The sequence below is a fragment of the Falco biarmicus genome, chromosome 8, assembly GCF_023638135.1.
Source record: "Falco biarmicus isolate bFalBia1 chromosome 8, bFalBia1.pri, whole genome shotgun sequence".
Taxonomy (NCBI): Eukaryota; Metazoa; Chordata; class Aves; order Falconiformes; family Falconidae; genus Falco; species Falco biarmicus.
The window spans coordinates 15,683,393-15,702,138 of record NC_079295.1 but is presented as its reverse complement, the minus strand read 5'-3'; the positions used below and the strand labels follow the sequence as shown (position 1 = coordinate 15,702,138).

General features: G+C 41.2%; 1 protein-coding gene and 1 long non-coding RNA gene across 5 annotated transcripts in view; one reads left to right on the top strand and one right to left on the bottom strand.

The window, feature by feature from the left end:
* The window catches only part of PARD3B (par-3 family cell polarity regulator beta), a 413,289-nt gene that overhangs the window by 368,310 nt on the left and 26,233 nt on the right, over positions 1-18,746 (top strand). For all 4 annotated transcript variants that reach the window (XM_056349156.1, XM_056349159.1, XM_056349157.1 and 1 more), the window contains one exon: positions 13,978-14,057. In XM_056349156.1, coding sequence (XP_056205131.1) covers positions 13,978-14,057 — 80 coding nt within the window. The remainder of the gene's footprint in view (positions 1-13,977; positions 14,058-18,746) is intronic.
* LOC130153810 (uncharacterized) overlaps positions 5,758-18,746 on the bottom strand; it is a 30,445-nt gene continuing 17,456 nt past the window's right edge. Inside the window, exon 3 of the long non-coding RNA XR_008823508.1 lies at positions 5,758-9,345. This is a non-coding gene — a long non-coding RNA (uncharacterized LOC130153810). The remainder of the gene's footprint in view (positions 9,346-18,746) is intronic.

Below are 18,746 nucleotides of genomic sequence, written 5' to 3'. Positions count from 1 at the left end.
CACTGTCCAGCTTTGCCTGCTAGGGATAACATCCCACTAAAACAAAGAGCAGTTTTGACAAAGCACTGCAAAATTTGTCCATTTAACATAATGGAAAGCAGAATGACCTTTGTGAGGCAAACAGCAATGGTTGCCCAGCATGTGCAGAGCAGGGTCGAGCTTGAAACAAGCTGGGTCAAGCAATACAGCAGTGTCATTGAGGCTGTTACAGAGTACAGATCTTTTATTTGTTATAGTTAAGTACGTGACAGAAGACAACTGAAATAATGGACTTCTGATTACTTTTGATTTCTGGATTGAGTTCCTCTATTGTATATCTGTGCAGCGCTTCTCATTATTGCAGCATAAGAGCTGAGGTGGAGGCCTTGGGTGGTATTGAGTTTTGCTGAAGTTCCTCACTGCAAAATGTATTAGTAGAACTGCTTGTTAAATTTCCTCCTAGGCGCAGTTTCAGCAGTCAGGGTGTCAGTGCTCTGGCTACATTGTTGTCTTGCAGTTAAAAAACACTAAAAAGTTCAAGGTTTCTTCACAGCCAAGGTGTGAAAAGTAATTAGAATGTATCACTGGGTGCTGGGTATAAGCAATTATCTATGAATATATAAAGGCTCTATTTTTCTCAACAAACAGGCGACATTGTTATAATTATTTAAAATGAAAAAGAAAGTCACTGACTCAGACATGGAGAGATTGGGCAGATAACTTTATTAGTTCCCAGTCTAAGGTCTGTAGTGCAGATGCTAATCTAATATCAAGACTGCATTTAAATAAAGTACAAAATATGGGAAAAGAGAACTCCATTTACCCTGTAAAGCTGGTGCTCTACGTGAGTTTAGCTTTTCTGCTCAGGGCCAGCTCTTTCCAACTTTCAACCTCAGCTCTAGCTATTCATGAACAGGGAAAAGGAGCACTAGCGCCTTCTTTCTTGCTCAGTACAGGATCCGTCTGGAACACATTCCTTCTATCAAATGTGCTGAGTTTTGAGAAGTTCTGAAAAAGTTAGTAATCAATTTAATTTTTGTTTGCATTTGGGTTTTGTTTTTTTCAACCTTTAACATTCTTGCTTAGTTTAGTAGATTGAATCTGTAAGCAGGAATTTCCCAATGCAGAAGGGAGTCTTATAAAATACTGGCACTGTCCAACCTGATCTGAAGAGTTTATTTTTATTTGATTATTTTGTTTTTAGTGGTTTTGACACACTTGCTCTGCATCTGTATTAACAATAAGAAAGCAAGAGCAACAAATACTGCTGTCTGTGTTTTTGCTGCTTTTTCCTCATCAAAGGGCCTGGCTGCTGTGTTAAGTGTCATGTTGCCCAATATTATTAGAGCCATTCCAACTGAACTGTATGTCATAAGTCGTGTATGACAGGAGATACTGAGTCTTCTGTAACCCAGGTGATACTGGGATAACTGCCTTCCGAGAAGAAATATGAGGTTTGGCCCTACTGCCTCCAAAGGGGGTCCTGCTGCTCAGGGCAGATGATATGTGAATATTCCAGTGTCACAGAGTAGCATAGATGTCATATAGTAGCATATAAAATTCAACATATATATGTTGTGGATGCTTATTACTGAGCAAGAGGATAATTACTGATATCTCTTCTAAAATGCAGTCTGGTCACCAGTTCTAGAGATTTTTCTGGGTTTAGCCCATTCATCTGTTTTCTTAGTAGGCTGGAAGTAATGATTGTCAAAATTATGACTGCAAAGGATGCACTGCTGTGTTAGGAAGACCAATGCTCATGTGGCAACAAATAATGGCAGTGACTCTCAAGGAGTATGGACCCTGGGGAAGCCTGGAACAGCTATGTGTTTTACACCATCAGGTTCCCAAGAAAAGTCAGAATAGCAGATACCTAGAGTGAAATTATGGCTTTGAAGTTGTGTTATACCTCAAAACAAAGTGAACAAATTGGGATTCTGAAAAGATCCAAAAGTTTCTTGTATCATAGTAAGCATGGTTATATCAAATCATATTCTGTACTTCGCAATTTAAGGATAACTCCTTCAGGATTAGATAAAATTTTATAATTTGTAATACATGCCTGTGCCTTCCATCCCTGGTCTGCCATCATCAAAACAAAGTCATTCTGACAATCTAAATTCAGTCTTTCCTGTGGAATGATTATAGGGGAATTTAGTAAAATACTATGTAGTGGTACCCACCAGTGGATCAGTATTAACATTTCCATTTGCATTTGAAGCTAATTTTCAAAGTATTTCTCTTAATTTGCTAGGAAGATACCTGTCAAGTTAGCAATTAAACTGTAATTTGGTCACTGAGGTGTTTACACAGATTAATAGATCTCTCTCTTAAGCTTATGCTCCTGGGTTTGAAATAATAGCTATGCTATGTGGTAGCATGACCCCACTTGAGTTTCACACACACATGCACAAAATCAAATTCCATCACATTTTAATGCAAATTTTACCTTTGCAAATGATGGCCTGAAAAGAATGAGTTTCCATGGTAACCTTAGGGAACACATAACCTGTTTATCATAACTTCTCCATGAAGCAAGACAGGGGGTGGGGAACAAGCTTTGATGTCAGCTGTATTTTTCTGTAGACAGCATTCTGCTGTAGCACGTATAGAGAATTAACCAAAATGCTTGCATACTGTCCTAAATAAACTTTTTTTTCCTTTCTTAGAAACAGAAGCAGTCATATGGAATAACATAGGAGGGAGCTACAATAGGCAGTATTCAAAACCATTAACTGAACTTTCAGCCCCTGTCTATCATTTGACAACTGGGTCAACATTTTGAAAGACCAATCACAAATTAATACTTAAAACAGATCTCTTCCATCACTTAATCTATCCTTACTTTCCCTCCATGCTTTACATTTGGCCCTCAGGTATCCGTGCTGCCTTTCAAAGGCACTTCTAAGTTTTCTGTTTTCTTGTTCTTCCACTTCACTGCTTAAAGTACTGTTTGAAAAATGCCTTGAAATATCTCTGAACTCCTACATTGTGGAGCTACCACAGAAAAGAATATATTGATTATACTTCACATTCAGTGCTGACTTTCAGAGTTGAGGTGGTGGCTTCTGAAGCTGCTATTAGCAAGGAGTGAGTTTGATGGCAGCAAGCATCTGCAAGGATGTATTTTTTCTGCAGATGCACAGTAACTCCTGGCTAAAGGAAAGTATGTCTCAACGTTTTTTTAAGGTCATTAGGAGTAAGGAACAGATGTTGAGGTTTTTCAGAATGCTGCTTTGAAGTGCCATTTAGGAGTCAACTGACAAGACTGACCCTATAGGCAGTGATTTTGGGGACTGAAACACAGAGGAACCATTGCCCACAGTTACCCATCTGGTATCCATCTGGTACCAGCAAACAACAGACAGTACCAAATCTCAGAGAAACTGTACCAACTGCTAAACTGGTATCAGCAAGCGAAGAAGGTCACCACCCAACAGCAGTTGCAAGCAGTAGAAACAATGTCTGTAACATTTACAGACTGGTATCTGAAGATCTGGAGGAACCTGATGCCATAACATATGGAAAGCAATTCCTTTCTCTAAGCCTGCTTATGCTGATGTTGTTTGCTCAGTATTAATCCAGGTTTGGACTTTTTTTTGTTGCTGCTGTTAACCATATTGAATTTGCAGGATGGAGAGCTTTTATCATGATGCCACTGAGAGAGCACTGCCTTAGTGGCATCTATGTTTAACAAGATTAAGGTGGATTTAAAACCCCGTGCCACAGACTAACCACTCAAATTCTAGAAGTACTGTTCCAGAGTGGTGTCAAATCACAGTGGAAGGAGTTGAGGTTACCTTTTAATTCTGTGATGATTTACTCTGCTGTTTTTCTTTGATGTGAAGTATTCTTCACCCCTGCTGTGGCAGGGGGGTGTTTCCCAATTTTATTGCCATCTTCTTCCTCTCCCCTTGGTTCATTTTCCCACTTCTTCCACCTTTTTCTTCTTTTGAAACAGTGTGCTGGTTTGTACAGTAGCTAAGTGTTTAGAATGTAATAATACAACAGTGAGAGATTTACTGCCTGTAGGCGCTACCCCTTCTACTCTTGAGGACCTCCAGCAAGGCATGATTTTATAGACAATGAAAGGCTCACTCTCCCCTGTGAAGCTGCCTGCCTGCAGGAAGCTTTTCACTGTCTATTTCCACTACTTGCTCTGCAATTTAGTTCCATGCCCTGCTATTTCCCCTTCCCCTCCCTCTTTCCTTTCCTGACATACACATGCATAGACCCCCTGTGCACACATTCAGCACCAAAACCAGATGTAGGTAGATACGGCAAAATAGCAATATCTCAATGTGTGCGTTAAAAACCTCAAAAATACCATAGACATTTTTGTCTTGTCATCCTCATCACAAATGGAAATATTGATCTGTCCCCTGTTTGCTTTCCAGGTACTGACACTGTCATTTTATTTTCCCTAAAAAGAACACAAGCTCATAGCTGGGCTGCAAAGCGTGGCCATTACACCCTGGCATTGATGCCAAGAACTCTGCTGACTTAGCTAGAGAAAGATGCTGAAAGCCCATGACTTTGAGAGAAAATTCAATTCCATTTACTTCATACAGTGTGTCTCATGAAGTATTTCAAAATGCTTTATATCAGGAGATAACATAATGAGAAAATGCTTTAGAGAACTGGGTATTCAGATAGCCAGACAAAATGACACACAACAATGAACTGGAGTAAAAGAGAAGACAACTGTCATTTAAAAGCAGTAATCATTTGGATAAGTAGTCTGGTAAACTAATTACAGTGAGAAAAGGAGCAAAGAATGCAAAACTGGGAGGAACAAGAAGCAGTTTAGTTTCAAACAAGCTAATGCAGAGGACTGGTTTCGGGGGGGGGGGGGGAAGAATTGTGCACAGTATTGTAGAACAACTGCAGATGTGCTTTAGAAATGTATTTACATGTATTTATTATGTATGCTGTATATTGCATCACAAACGTATCTCAGTGACAAGTTAAGTTATTCCCTCCAGTGGCTGGGAAGAGATTAATTACATTGGCCTGGTTCAGTGGAAGAGCAATTGAAATGCCCCTTTAGCTGGAAAGAATCAATGCTGATGGGTACTGAGGATTTTTTGGTTTGCTGCTTTTAAATGTTGCTCTCAGCTCAAGGGCCTCTGTTTGCTTCTACTCTGAGAATAGGTTTGCAAGTGAGGGTGTTGCAAATCTGGTGCTCATTAAAGACAATTAAGAGGTAGAATTAACCAAAACATATTATATGACTAATGGAAAAAGAAGCCACCCACAGAGACAGACACAGGCCAGGAAATTATCTCATTTTGCATGGTCACAGGAAACCATAGTCCTCCAGCACCAGGGATCAGGGGCTCTTGGAGCTAGGGTTCAGAAAGCAGAATATTATCTTTGTGGGGCTGTGCAAACTTGGCAGCTTTGGCTTCACCTCCATCTTTGCTATTTTCTCTCTGCTTAGTGTTGCAAGATGCAGCAAATGCTGAGAGCTTGTTTTCTACTAAGCTAAGGCAATTGCCATGTTTTTAAACTGTTATGGGAACAGCCTGTTTCCCTTTTAAAGTTCCCATCTGTGTTTGTATTTCCCTCAGTCTATTGCCTTTATAGAGAATTTTCCGCTCTCTCTAAATCTAAACCATTCGTTTCACCTCCTTGAACAAGAGGTAGGGCATTACCAAGGAGGAAAAGTAAATCCTGAGATAATCAGCCCTGCTTAATTCCAGCATGGAGCACTGCTGTCATCAGTGTTCCTGGTGTTCATTGCATAGGGAGAAGGGACAATGACTGTAAGTATGTACATTTGTGTGTGCATGTATATATGTGTACGTATGTATATATATGTGGGGAGAGAGGCAGACAGGCAGAAGGGGAGCATTTAATTGCCTAGCAATCTGAGTGACCAAGTAGTGTTCTGATTGCATACAGCTGATTTTCTAAGTGAAAATTTTCAAAACTACTCACCAGCAAAACCAAGATCATCAGTGACTCTGGAGTGTGTGCCTGTGTTTCTTACAGAGAGGAGGAAGGATGGGTTGATTACTATGTCTTTTTTTCCTTTAGACAAGTATGTTTTTCTCACCCAAGGGAAATGTATTCTAGCAGCATGAACATAACTATTAATCAACACTTAAGCAATAATCAGTGAATGAAAAATGATGACCAGAAACTGAAAATGTACTTCCATAGCTACTTTGGTGCTTTTCCTTTGAGATCATGCCCTTGCATTTTAACATGAACAATTCTTATAAAATTAGTGTTGATATATTCCAAAAGGCAGTGATTTAAAAAGCCAGCGTTTATTTTTCACTTTTAGAAAAAAATTACTAGCAGTGAATGGTACATTAAGATCTGCATAAGTAATGTTATAAAGCTACCTCAGTAGTCTCTGAGAGAGATCCTCAATTGCTATGAACCAGTAATATCTTATGGGGTTACTTCAGAGAGAGAAATGCCGAGATCATCATCACTAGAATGCTGCATTCAAATGTGTGAAGACGTGTGCAGGATACAGAGATATAAATGTTTTTCCTGTGTATTTTCACCCAAAAAGGAGATACAGCCACTGAGAGATGCAGGTGTATGTCAGCTTTGGGAATGCCTCCAAGAGGAATCAAATGCTATTGAAATTAAAACAAACCACCCTCATCAGTATTTAGCATGCTTTCCTGAATCGGGGCCAAGGTATGTGGTAGCACCCAGCAGAAACCAAGGCTGTGAGGCTCTGCTAGGAGTGCAGCAATACATTCCTTTAGTTCCTCAAGATGTTTTTTGACAAACTTTGTCACAGTTCTAATAACATCAAGTGTTCTTTGGAATAATCTCAAAACCAGAATAGTATAAAATGCTTAAAGTCAGCGTGCTTCACAAAAAGAAGGCTCAACATTCCCTGTGACTGAGCCCAGAAAACAGAACTTTAAGAGTCTGCAAGATCACGATGGGCGGTGAACAGGCACTTGTAGCCATCTGTTGGTTCACCTTCCCAAGTGATTTACCCTGTATTTTCTGTTGGCAATGAAACAAAAAAGTTCAAGTTGGTTGCCGGACTGCCCAAAACAAACTTTGAAGGCATCGGGCCATGATTTGAGAACCTCTCACAATTACAGTCCTGAGATGTCTATAAAATGGAGCAGGAACAGAAACACAAGGTTTCTCAGGACCTGATGGGGAGATACCGCTTCCTTCCTTTTTCTTGAAAACTGTCCTACGAACAAGTTTGTAACAGGAAAGCTGGAAGTGCTCTCTGCAGTGGTGGAGGTGTTTTTTGAGAATTCCTGTGGGACATCATCTTGGCTTGCCATTGCAGCCACTTAGCAAAGAAAAGCACCACCAAGAATACCAAAAAGAAGTATTAAAGGTGCTGTCTTATATCCAAACAATGGTAAAGCAGTACCAATGGGCTCATATAACATTAGACGCTTCTTTGAGGACTGCTTCTGTCATTAAAATCAATGCAACTTAATTAAAGCAAATTATAGATAGATACATCTATAAATAAGATATTAAAGTGCGCTGCTGAATATGATAATTGCTGCATATTTAGCAATCAGCGTGTGTGTTCTGCTTTTGCCAGGAGGGATTTCTTTCAGTGGAATCAATGGAGCTTTATTAAAAACCATCCAAATTAGAGGGAGAAATGATGAGTGTTATAATAACGCAAAATCACTGTTTCAACTTTCATTGCAAAACCAGGAAAGCAAAATACATCCCTCTTTGTGTATGTTAGGAAAACATCAGGAAAATTCTTTTGAATCATGGACACTGGTAGAATTTTTAATTTTTACCTTTTGATGCAAAACATAAAAAAGCTGGATGGAGGAAAACATGTTTTTTGTGCTGGAGGTCTTGGAGAGTGGGATAATTACGGTATCACAGCAGTTAGGAATTAAGAAGACCCCTTCGATCAGCTTCCTCCATTTCACATGGAACATCCAGCTCACTGCTGTACATAACCCACTTCTGTTTTAACAGCCCAAGAAGTGTTCGTGAATCAAATCATGCTCTTAAATTTCACTTGCAGTCCCTAGAACCGAACATACTGTTGAAATGCAAAAAATAAAATGGGTGAATTTTGGTGCTTCACCTGTGTACGAAACATTGAGACTGGGGTGGGGAGCAAATCCAGTTTTACCTCTCAGTTTTTCTTCAGTTTTCACTTAATTGAAAACAAAAACCAACTGTGTCTCAGCAGAGGGGAGACCTGAAGGTTAAAGGGCAAATTCCGTTATACCATGGCTCTTTTTGGCATGCTGAATCTCAACCCATGTGATTAGAAACGCTCACAGACAAAAGAAGAGCTTTGAGAACAGAGGTCAAACCAGCATCTGAATCAAGTCCTTTAACAGATGATCACAAGACTGTTGAAAAAAGTACTAAGCAATGCAGCGGTCCTATGTGCCATGTTTATACACAGACTTTAAGGCAAAAAGAAGAACTGGGTGGCATTTTCAAAGCACTTGGGTGATGGCAGAGCACATGCCTTGCTCTGCAGCCTTCCTGGGATGGCCTCTGTTTTTTAGTGCATGTCAGTCATAAAATACAATAGTAGTACCATGCCATTTTTTATGGGAAGAAAACTACAATGCGCAAGCTCAAGTGATTTTCCTGAGTGTACACAGTGAATAAATGAGAAAGTTAGGAGTCCCAGGACTCCTGTCTTCATAAGCTCTTCCTGATCTCCCATAATTTTAATTCAGGCATGACTCAATGGAGTCATCAGTGTTTTGCACTGGGTTCACAAACACATAGCTAAAATCACAGCAGCCTTGATGAAGTTATGCTATTGCTACTTAGCTGGTGGGCAGCACACACACCCCATTTTCTTTCTGATCTTAATAATTGAAATGTTTGGAGGAGGTTTATTGTTCAGAAGTGGGTGAAACAAAGGGTTAACAATAAAAATTAAACAGGCAAAGGAGTTGTTTAGCGTGTAAGTGAAAAATGAATGAGCCTGAATGCAACACCCACTTTGTATTATTCCTTTTTAAGAGTGTGAAACTTCTGACTCTGAGTGGTGCTTTTTCTGCAGCTAGTTAGGCTTTAAACAATTTTTTTAACAAACTGATCAAAGTTTCCTATATGCACCTCTAAACTAAAATACCTGCAGGAGAGGGAACGGCGACTGCAGCTTTCTGAGACAGCCACCCTGAAAATGGCTTTGCATCATTCTTTTCCTTATGAGCAGTACCCATGGTCTTGAGTCTTCAGTGTGCCAGCTTCACCTGGATGGACCTGGAACAGGGCACTCGGGTAGCTCAGGCAGGAATTTGTGAGAGGAGGTAGAGCCCCAGCAAAAACACACTGTCCTGTGGAATGTGTCCTCACTGCTAGGGGCAGGGAGTTGCTGCTGGCTTTTGTTCGCAGTGTGGTAGCTCTCACCTTGAGCTGTGTGAGAATGCATAAGAAAAAGTTGATTCTGGGTTTATGAAGCCTAAACTTTAAAAATAATCACTATAGTTGTTCATACCGCAATGGCTGTCCAACCCCAAACACCTTGATCCATATGAAAGGGGCAAGCAGGCTTTCACGCTAGCAGCTCGTCTTTTAGCCTTCCACAAATGCTCCAGGAGGCAGTGATTGTAAGGCAGGTGAGGAGGAATGAAATGCAGTGTCTCCAGGGAACAAACACAGCCTCTTGCACTTTCTCGCACAGTTTTCAAGGTAGTCTCAAGCTTCAGGATGAAATGAGTCCTTTCTCTGCTCTTAAAGAATTGTTCTTCTGCAGCCCCAGAATTTTCCTGCGGGCAAATCCTAGACTTGCTTCTAGATACCTGCCTGCAGGTATACTCTACTTATGCCTTAAAATTTATTTGCAAATATTTGAATGCTCTAAGATATTTATTTCTGGCTTGATCTACAAGTGCATGTTCACATAATTTGTTACGGTTTTTTCCTAGGAAGTTTTCCTAGGGAGAACTGGCAGGTTAGAGATACTAGCTTACCACTTCCCTGTATTAGAAAACTCCTCGAAGTGCCATGCGGTTACTGTGTTTGCCAGGGATACAGCTCGCACTGACACCTGCGCAGCTTTTGTTTTCTCTTTTTCTTTCCAGTTGCTTTCCCTTTCTGTTTTTGATCTGCATGTGAAACTATGCCTCTTTCTACAGTTTTCTGTCCTGAAGCAAATGTGAATTACACTTGTCCAGGGAAGTGGAGGGACCCCCAGCCTGTGCTTGTTATTCTGCCTTTTGGCCCTTCACATTGGTCCCCTGCTGAAAGCTGTGGACTGAGCGAGGAGAGCAGCACACCGTGCCTGCATCACTCTTCAGTCTGTGCTTCCCCCAGCCTGGCTCTGCCTCGGGGGACTGGCAGGGGTTTAATTAAAGATGCAGAGGTGTTACAGGGTTTTCTCTGAAGTGATGCATTTCTATCACAGAAATTTTGTTTGCTAATGGAAATTACTGGGGGGGGGGCGGTTAAAAGAGACTTGAACAGCAAAAATACTACTAGCTATGTAGAAGAAAATATCGTTCTGGCACACAGAAAATCCTGACTGTGAAAGCACTGAGTTATATGGATGCAGTGTCTTGCCTGTTTGTCTGGTACTTTGTTTCCAGGTGTGGCCAGTGCTATGTGCTTCAGAGAATTCATTGGGATTCCCAAAGGGACGATTAGGAGAATAATGTGCTGGTACAGGGGCTTCTGCCTGCTCTCCCTTTCAGGGAATGGCTGACTCTGTGAGGCTTTACCTCTCTTCAGCCTGTCAAAGGCTTTTCTGTCTTCTGCTGAGCTGGTGCTAGTTGTTTTGATTCATATGTGTGTCGGGTTTATTAATCTTCCATTCTACAAAGGGCTTGGCCATACCAATACTTCGCAACAGTTAAGTTTCATGAATTGTTTGCTGTTGTTTTTTGACAAAGATAGCATTTCGTTTTCTCAGTTTAAGCATGCTGCTCTTTTAATTGCACTGATGGGATGATGTCTGTTTCTGTGTTTATCTCTACCTCATTATTTTTGCATATTCATGTTTTGCTTGTTAGTTGAGGCCGCTCTAGACTAAGAGATGATCGCTTCATAATGATGGCTCTTATTTAAGTTGATGTCGTTAATTTAAACCCTAAAAATACAGGAGCATGTTTTGGATCATTCTTTCTGTTGTGCATTACCATACATTTGTGAAACATGTATTTCATCTGCTGTTGTGTTCTTTCTTTACTGATTGGGGTGTTGGGTCTCAAAAGCTCTTCCAGCTGCCTCTGATATGGACTCAACTAAGTAATGCACCTTCTATCATCTCCAGTGCCTCACTGGTCACCTTATGGCCAGTGTCTATTTGGCTTTGATAGGATTTCCAGGTTCTAATGCTTTTTTATTAAGGTTACTGTTTGCTCACCTAAGTATTTTGTGATTATTAACTATGTAGTTAAAACCTCTGCACCTGGACTGAGGGCCAGCTGTGTACGTTGTGTTTCAGGGAAGGAGGAGAAGCTGGAATATTTCGATCTCATTAGTTAGTGCCTTTCGTACTGATTTTTAGCTTAGTTTGTGGTAAAAGACAGCAAGGAACTCTTTGCTTTGACTCCCTCTGAAACAGAAATAACTTCTATGAAGGAGGTGTTTCCATTTTCGCAATTTCTCTTTTCATCGGGGTAGTATTTTATTCCGGGCACCATTTTGCTGGTGGCTGAGCGATGATATGTTTTTACTGTCGCATGGACAGATGGAGAAGGGAAAGGAGAAGAAATGGCTAAGTCTTTAATTAGCCATGCAGAGCCAGACCATGCTTTTCCAGTGCACTGGGGATTTTATATAGGGTGTGGAGACACAGCCGGCTCAACGGATCCAAATTAGCAAAATTGTGTATCCATCGCCAGGGTGTTTCTATGGCAACTGTCTCTCAAATCATATATACAAACAGACCTGGCAGGGGGTATCACCTTCTATTTGGTCTGTAGGAAACCATCAGAAAAGGGGTATTTTCAGGCTGCAAAAAGGCCTCATGATGTAAATATTTTTTACTTTCTGGTGACTGGTAAAACTTTGGGGATCACTGCTCGATGCTGGTGCAGTTCTGGATCTGTTAGTGTTTTTGCACATTGGCTGCCATTACTCCTGGTAGGTGTGAGAGTGATCACCAGGAAATTTGCACAGAGTTGTGAATGCACAGTTACCAGGTGCATCCTTGAGCTCACATGCACCTTGCCACTGCACATAATTAATAGCCTATCTACAGCCACGCAGGTAGGCCGTATACTGCATGGCTTTTGTGCTGAGCAAACCAAATTACACATTTAACTTTTTCCCCCCTCATTCTTCTTCATAAAACAGCAGAAATATGGAGGCTCTTCTTTGACTGCGTACCTGGTGGATTAAGGGAAATTATCAGCCTGATCAAATTAGCAGTGTAAGAACAGCCAAAGTGGCTGTGGCTCTTCACCTAAGCGACTCCATCTGTATAAATTCTCTCTAAATGTCACTTTTTCTGGTGGAAAAAAGGAACGAATGATCCATTTAGCCTACAGCCCTCTTTTTGAAATGTAGGGCAATTATTGTTATTTTTCACTCGTGCAAAGTCAGGCACTGCTAAAGCATGGGTCATGTCAAATCAGAGATGTTTATTTCTTGTGGCCACCAGTTCCATGAGGACTCCTTTCTGTTTTGAGTCAGATAAAAGGGAGTTAGCGATAGGCCTGTGCTAAATAATTTGTTTCACTTATGATTATCTTGGAAGTTCAGTAAGTGGCAAGGTGCATAACAGTATGTGTCTAGGAATTCCTAAACCTGCCTAGTGACTCCAAGGGATAGTGCCTCACTGTGCGTTGGGCTTGGCTTATGTAATGAGTCCACAAGAGATTGTATGGAGAAGTGTTATGTCAAGACAGATAACACTTACTACACCAGAGTGCACAACCTTTGCTATAGCAGAAGCTTATATATCTCTTCAGTGAAAATGCCATATTGCGTGTAAATCCAGAACTGTCAGAAATGTACTCTAACCTGTAGAATGTGAAAAATGTGTTAATTTTGTTTGTTTTCTCTTTTTCTAATCAGACCTTGGCTGAAAGCTTGGTGTGATTTATTCTTTTCTTTTTAATGAATTGTTAAAAATGTTTGAAAAGGCATTAAATCTTCTTTTCTGCTATTAATCTGTAAAAGGGGAAGGGGATTTTAAATGGCCTCTTAGTATATTGCTTTATAAAACTGCTGATTCTAGCAGCACCAGAATAGGAACACATACTAATGTAGGAAATACTGAAGGCAGTCAGAGCCTCCTGCATTTATGGAGGAAAAGACTAATAGCTCCATTTTAACAAGGCTCTTAACACTTTGGGCCATCAGCAGGCATTGAGTGAGTGAAATTGGGAGAGCTCCTGTGTGCTAAAAGCATTGAAGTTCACCGTTTTGTACCCCAGTTGGAGCCTTCCTGATAGAATTGTGCTCTTCAGCCAACTCCAGTTGCCATCTTGAAAACAAACCAAGTAGCAAGCTGGCATTTTGACCGAGTGCACTAATGCTTCACTTTTGAAACAGCACCAGAGCATGATAAATGCACTTAACTCTCAGTTGGGTACTTAGCTTTGCAGTGGTATTAGGGAAAGTTTTTGGATTTGTGTTAAGAATGAAAACAAAGCCTGTTTATATCACGTTTTATACTTGAGCAAAACACACAAATGAAGAAAAAACGGCAAACTTGGTACTAAGATGCTAGCTTTGATTCAAGTAATTATGCCACTAGAACCAGAAGGGGTGTGCTTAATTAGATTACATCCTCATGTTACTGGATTCTAGGAGGAAGGCCAGCCAGGAAAGGAGAGAGAGTATCCTAGCTAGCACACAGAGGAGGAAAAGACTCTGAAGATTGTACGTGTTCTAAACAGTTCTTTGATATGGAAGCCTTTCTTGTTAGCAGTGATAAGATTATGTATGGGATTTGGAGCTTCTTTGAGCCCCTGCCTCTCTTTTGTTGAGTTTGGCATGTTGCAGCATCATGGGTCTTCTGCTTATCGTTTTGAGATGCATTGTTAGTAGCTGAGCTGCATAATTGATCTTCATCTCTAATTAGTCTCCTCTCCACAGGTGCCTGGAAAAGGACCAGATGGGAGCTCATACAGTCTTCACTTTGAGGGGATGGAAAGGCAGTATGCATCCTTACCCAGGTACAGCACTGAGCCTCATACACACACTGATCCACCTTCCCTCCGATGGGTAGGGAAATCAGCCCACAGCTGATGTCCGACTCCAACATGAGAGATTATTTTGCAGTTTTGTCACCTTTTGCTGCTGATTTAGTGCCATCTTTATAACTGTACTATTAATTTTGACTTTTTAATTTAAAATAAAAAAGGTTTCTCATTGAACATGTCAGCAAGAGTCATGAGCCATAGGTAGAGAACATGACATTGAGGAAGCTGGCTCTGCAAGGGTTGTAACAGGTTGTAGCAGAGCATAAATGACCGAGTTTATAGCGATATAATCCTAGCTGTCATTGACAGAGTGCTGCTGTGGAAAGCCTCCACTACAGCAGCCACAGCTACTGAAGTCCCGCTATTGCTGCCAGGACTGCCTGACTGGCAGTCCTTTTCCAGTGGAGCATCTCTGTGCTTTAACTGAATGCTGTGGAAATGAGAGTGAATCCTCTGAGGGCTTTTTTTAATTTTTAATCCTTATCAACTCAATGAAGAGTAATTCTAGTCTGAAACCAGTGGGGCATAACAAAAAAGGAAGCATTTCAGAGAATCAGTCTCATTTCTATGGGAGTTCTAATAGCAGAGTGTAAGATTTAGCAAGCCAGAAAGGGGAGCGAGAGGATGCTGTAAGAGATAATGGAAAGCAGTGGAAGGAAAACAAAAATAGATGAATATTGCCCCTTTAGAACTGAAGGTCTGGAAAGGACCTTAGAGGGATTGTCCAGTCCACTACTCCGGACCTACAAGCAAGATAATTTGTAAAAAGTAAAGCAAAACTAGCTATTTCCAAGCCAGAAATTCTTGATTTCTTCACAGTGGAGTAGTGAAAAAAGCTGGCTTTTAGAAAAACAGTGAATAGTTTCTTTTTGCTTCTTTTTCCACTGAGCTATTTACATTCAGAAGTATCACTGGAGAGATTGATTGATAAATATGTAATGCTGTGTCCAATTCCAGATGAAAATACAAAGAATATCTTCCTTTTGGAAACCGATATATAAAGGCTGTCTCACAAAACATTGTTGGATGTTTGTAGGCATTTTTAATGTACATAGTTTCTAAACCAAAGGCCAAAGGATGTGTCTGTAGTTTAGTTACTGTCTTCAAACAATATATGTGTCAGCCATCATTTTGGAAATTCGTCCTGTGTGGTAACTGGCTTTCCTAACAGAAGCCTGCTTTCCAGCAGCTTGTCCTGTATGTGTTTCTTGACTGACTGTGGATATTTCTTCCTCTCCTTGGTAAATAGCCATCTTTTTTCATAGTCCTCCAACACTCGTGTCTCCTGTCATGCCTTTAGCAGTGATTTTTGCAGGTTAGTTAGCTGTAGTTTAGTTACGTACACGCTTTCTAATCTATTTTAAACTTCTATCTTGTGGATTACAAGAATAAATTAGCAGTTGGTGCCCAATGTAACTGTATATGAGTTTTCGTATTCCTGTGTCATCTGTCCTTTTATTTGTTTTCCCTTCAAGCTAACCAACCTTATTTTTTCAATCCTTTAAAATGGAAGCTTCCCAGTGAAGTAACTTCCATTACCCAGAGTTCTTTTTATTTCACTGGTATTCCTTTCAAGTAAGGATGACCAGAAGCGAGCGCAACAGATGTGCGCAGATGCAGATGTGCCCTTGCAGTGTTCTCTGTATTCCTTCTGTCCTGTTCCTTTTCAAACCCACTGCATCCTCGGCATGTCCCCTAGGTGTGTGTAATGCTCACCTCTGCACTCTGTGTTTTTGTGGTGGTGTTTTTTTTTTTTAAAAAAAAAGGTAGGTCTGTCTGAATCAGGTCATGAATTTCACTTCTTCCCAAAATCTCCATTTAGCTTGCTAGAAACATGACTCTCCAGCTCTTACGACAGGTTTGAGTATTTAGCTGGCTGGGACTCGCCATTTAGGAAGTCATCCAAACATTCAATAAGCTTTTCAAGATCGGTGTGAAGAGTGTCATTTCTTTCGGTGCTTAAGAAGATTATGCTGGAAGTGAGAGGGCATGCACTTCAGCGGGGTGGTGTGTGCTTCCTGACCTGAACACTCGCACTGCCGCACAGCCACCGTGCCACTGCTGCGGCTCCAGAGGGTTTCCACCCTGGCAGGAGCAGAGCTTTGGAACAGCACACCTTCGGGTGTGCCTCGGTCCAGCAAGTGGCTGCTGCATTTTATACTTAGGTTTTGTAAGTTTCGCGGTTTCACGTTACTGCAGTAATTAAGCGCTGGCAGTCACAAATGACTAGATTGCTACAGTGAAGTCTAAATCCAGAAGAAGGGGATGCAGTCTCATTGCCAGCCACTAATGGAAATGAGTGATTTCTTTTGTTCTTGTGGCTGACTGCCCAGGAGTATAGAGGAATCCAGGTAAAAACCCACCCATTTGCCAACCTGTTCTCAGTGGAGGATGCATGAATGCTACTGTAATGGGCAGCATTATTAAAGCAAAAAAAAAAAGAGAAAGAAATAGGAAGGTAAAAAATACAGAGGGTAGTATTTCGTCAGAGAGCAGCTTTCTTCCCCCCAGCATTCTAGTACTGGTTCATGGTTTCCTGCCCTTGGGTTTATTCCCCTCCTTGTCTTGTCCTGTCCTCATCTTGCTCCAACCACTGAGCTGCATTTGGTATGGATGTGGGATATAATGGTCTGCACACTTAGCCATGTAAAGTCCAGTTTAGTAAGAGACACTCAGAGGCTTCAGGTGAGGGTTGTAGATGCTGGGAAACAGATTCTTATTGCAACATTGTGTTGAGTCCAGGAGGATACAGCCTTTGCCTGCTGCTCTGGTGTGGCACACACAAGGAAAAGTGCTTGGAGTGCAGCCAGGTTTACTGTATGAGGAGGGAGGAGGGAATCTGTACTATATCGAGAGTAGCTGGGACCTACGCAGTGAAACTGTTCTGCTTACCTGGAAGCCAGCAGGAGTCATGCCAGTGTGTGTGGGCATGGATAAATTGCATAAGAGAGCTTTGGTTTTCCTCCCCACTGGAAAAGAAGGAGGAATAATCACATGCCAGATAGCTTTATGACTGTCTGGTGCCTGTAAGGCAGTACCCTGTTCCTGTGTAAAGGCACACATCCTTCATGAAGTCGTCGGATTGCCAGCAGCATCCAAACATATCTGCTGCTGAGTTGTAAAAGTAAGTTTTGAAATGTCATTGCTGCTTTGCCCTTTTGTTTTGTATTTTTCTGTCTTTGTCTGAAGCTGCTAATTTAAGCCTAGATATTATGGGCCAAATTAATTTTTGTATTTGGCCTATTTGAATACAAATTCAAATATGTATTTGAAGAATTTAGCTATGTCAAATGTGCTTGCCTTTCCAGTAGATGCAGCAGGAAATCCAGTGCCCCAGTCTCACTGAGCTCATTGACACCCTTTTTGCCTTTGAGTGGAGGATCTGCTCCTGTGTAAGGTTACATTTTTAATTAAAAGCTGGAAATGGGAAGCAGCAGCCTTTGGAGGAAAGCTTTGTATGTGACTGCCTTAATGACTGGCCAGCTGAGTTCCGTAGTTAAGTTCCTAGGTAAAATAATGCCAATCTGTAGACTTGGTTTGGAAACGTCTACAGAGGCAAACATCTGAATTAGATGATAAGTGGCTGTGGCAGGAGAGTGGCAGGTCTTCATCTCACACTACATTGTGCTGTTCTGTCTGCAGAAAGGCAGCAAAGTGGGAAAGACAGAATGGAAGGCTTTGCAAGAGAGATACAGTTCTTTGCACTCAATACTTACATGTTGCCCTGGGGCTACGGCTAAGTAGTGCTGAGTAGTAGTATTAAGCAATGTTAAATCTTCCTGCTTAGGAGAATGGCTTGATTCTTAAACCTCTTAGCCTCTTCTTTTGGGAAGAGCAGCAAGGCAAGGGTGTGAGAGCCAGAAAAACATTTGTATTTTTCAAACAATTTTTAATGCCTGCTTTTTTGGTGTAATCCAGAATATTTTCCTGATGAAACTATGGAATAGATATGAAGCTGCAGCTGCTGTGTTTGTTCATAGTTTTATTTTTGAGCTTGCTCTTGTGTAAGTCTGTCTTAATGTAAATCACAGTCTTGCCAATGGCAGCCTTGTTTGGAGAAATCTCATGTTCAAGGACACGTTCTTTTCTGTGTTGATGGAAAAGCTGGCTGTGACCAAAAGCAGACTGTCAGACACTGAGACAGGACACTGGTGACATGATGAGCGTAGATTAGGAAGCTCAGCCATCTTCCTGGTAAGAAATGCTGATTCCAAAGGAAAGCTAATATCCAGACTTTCTCTGGAATCCTCATGTAACTGAAAAACGTGTGTTTTTGTTGAGAAAAGGGGTGGGGCTGGAAAGGCAGGAAGAGTCTTAGGAAATAACTGCTAGCCTGGAAAAATGAGTTCAGGCTGTGTAGTTGCGTGGAGCTGTATTGCTGTGGCTGGGAGGAGACCGCTGAGCAAGCTGGTAAGTGGCTCACAGGAATATCTGTCTTAAATGTAACATGCATCTTAAAACTGGGAAACTTGCAAAGGTATTAAGGAACTAGCCTTGCAGTACAGCGGCAGCATGTAGTCTTGCCGTGCCGGAAGCTTCTCTTCAGGTTGACCGTGCAACTTGCACCTCTTAAGGCGGTAGCTAGAAGCAGCACATACTCCACTTCTGGGTAGGAAGCCAGAAAGGACAGTTTTGATCACCTTGCCTGAGCCCTCCAGGACC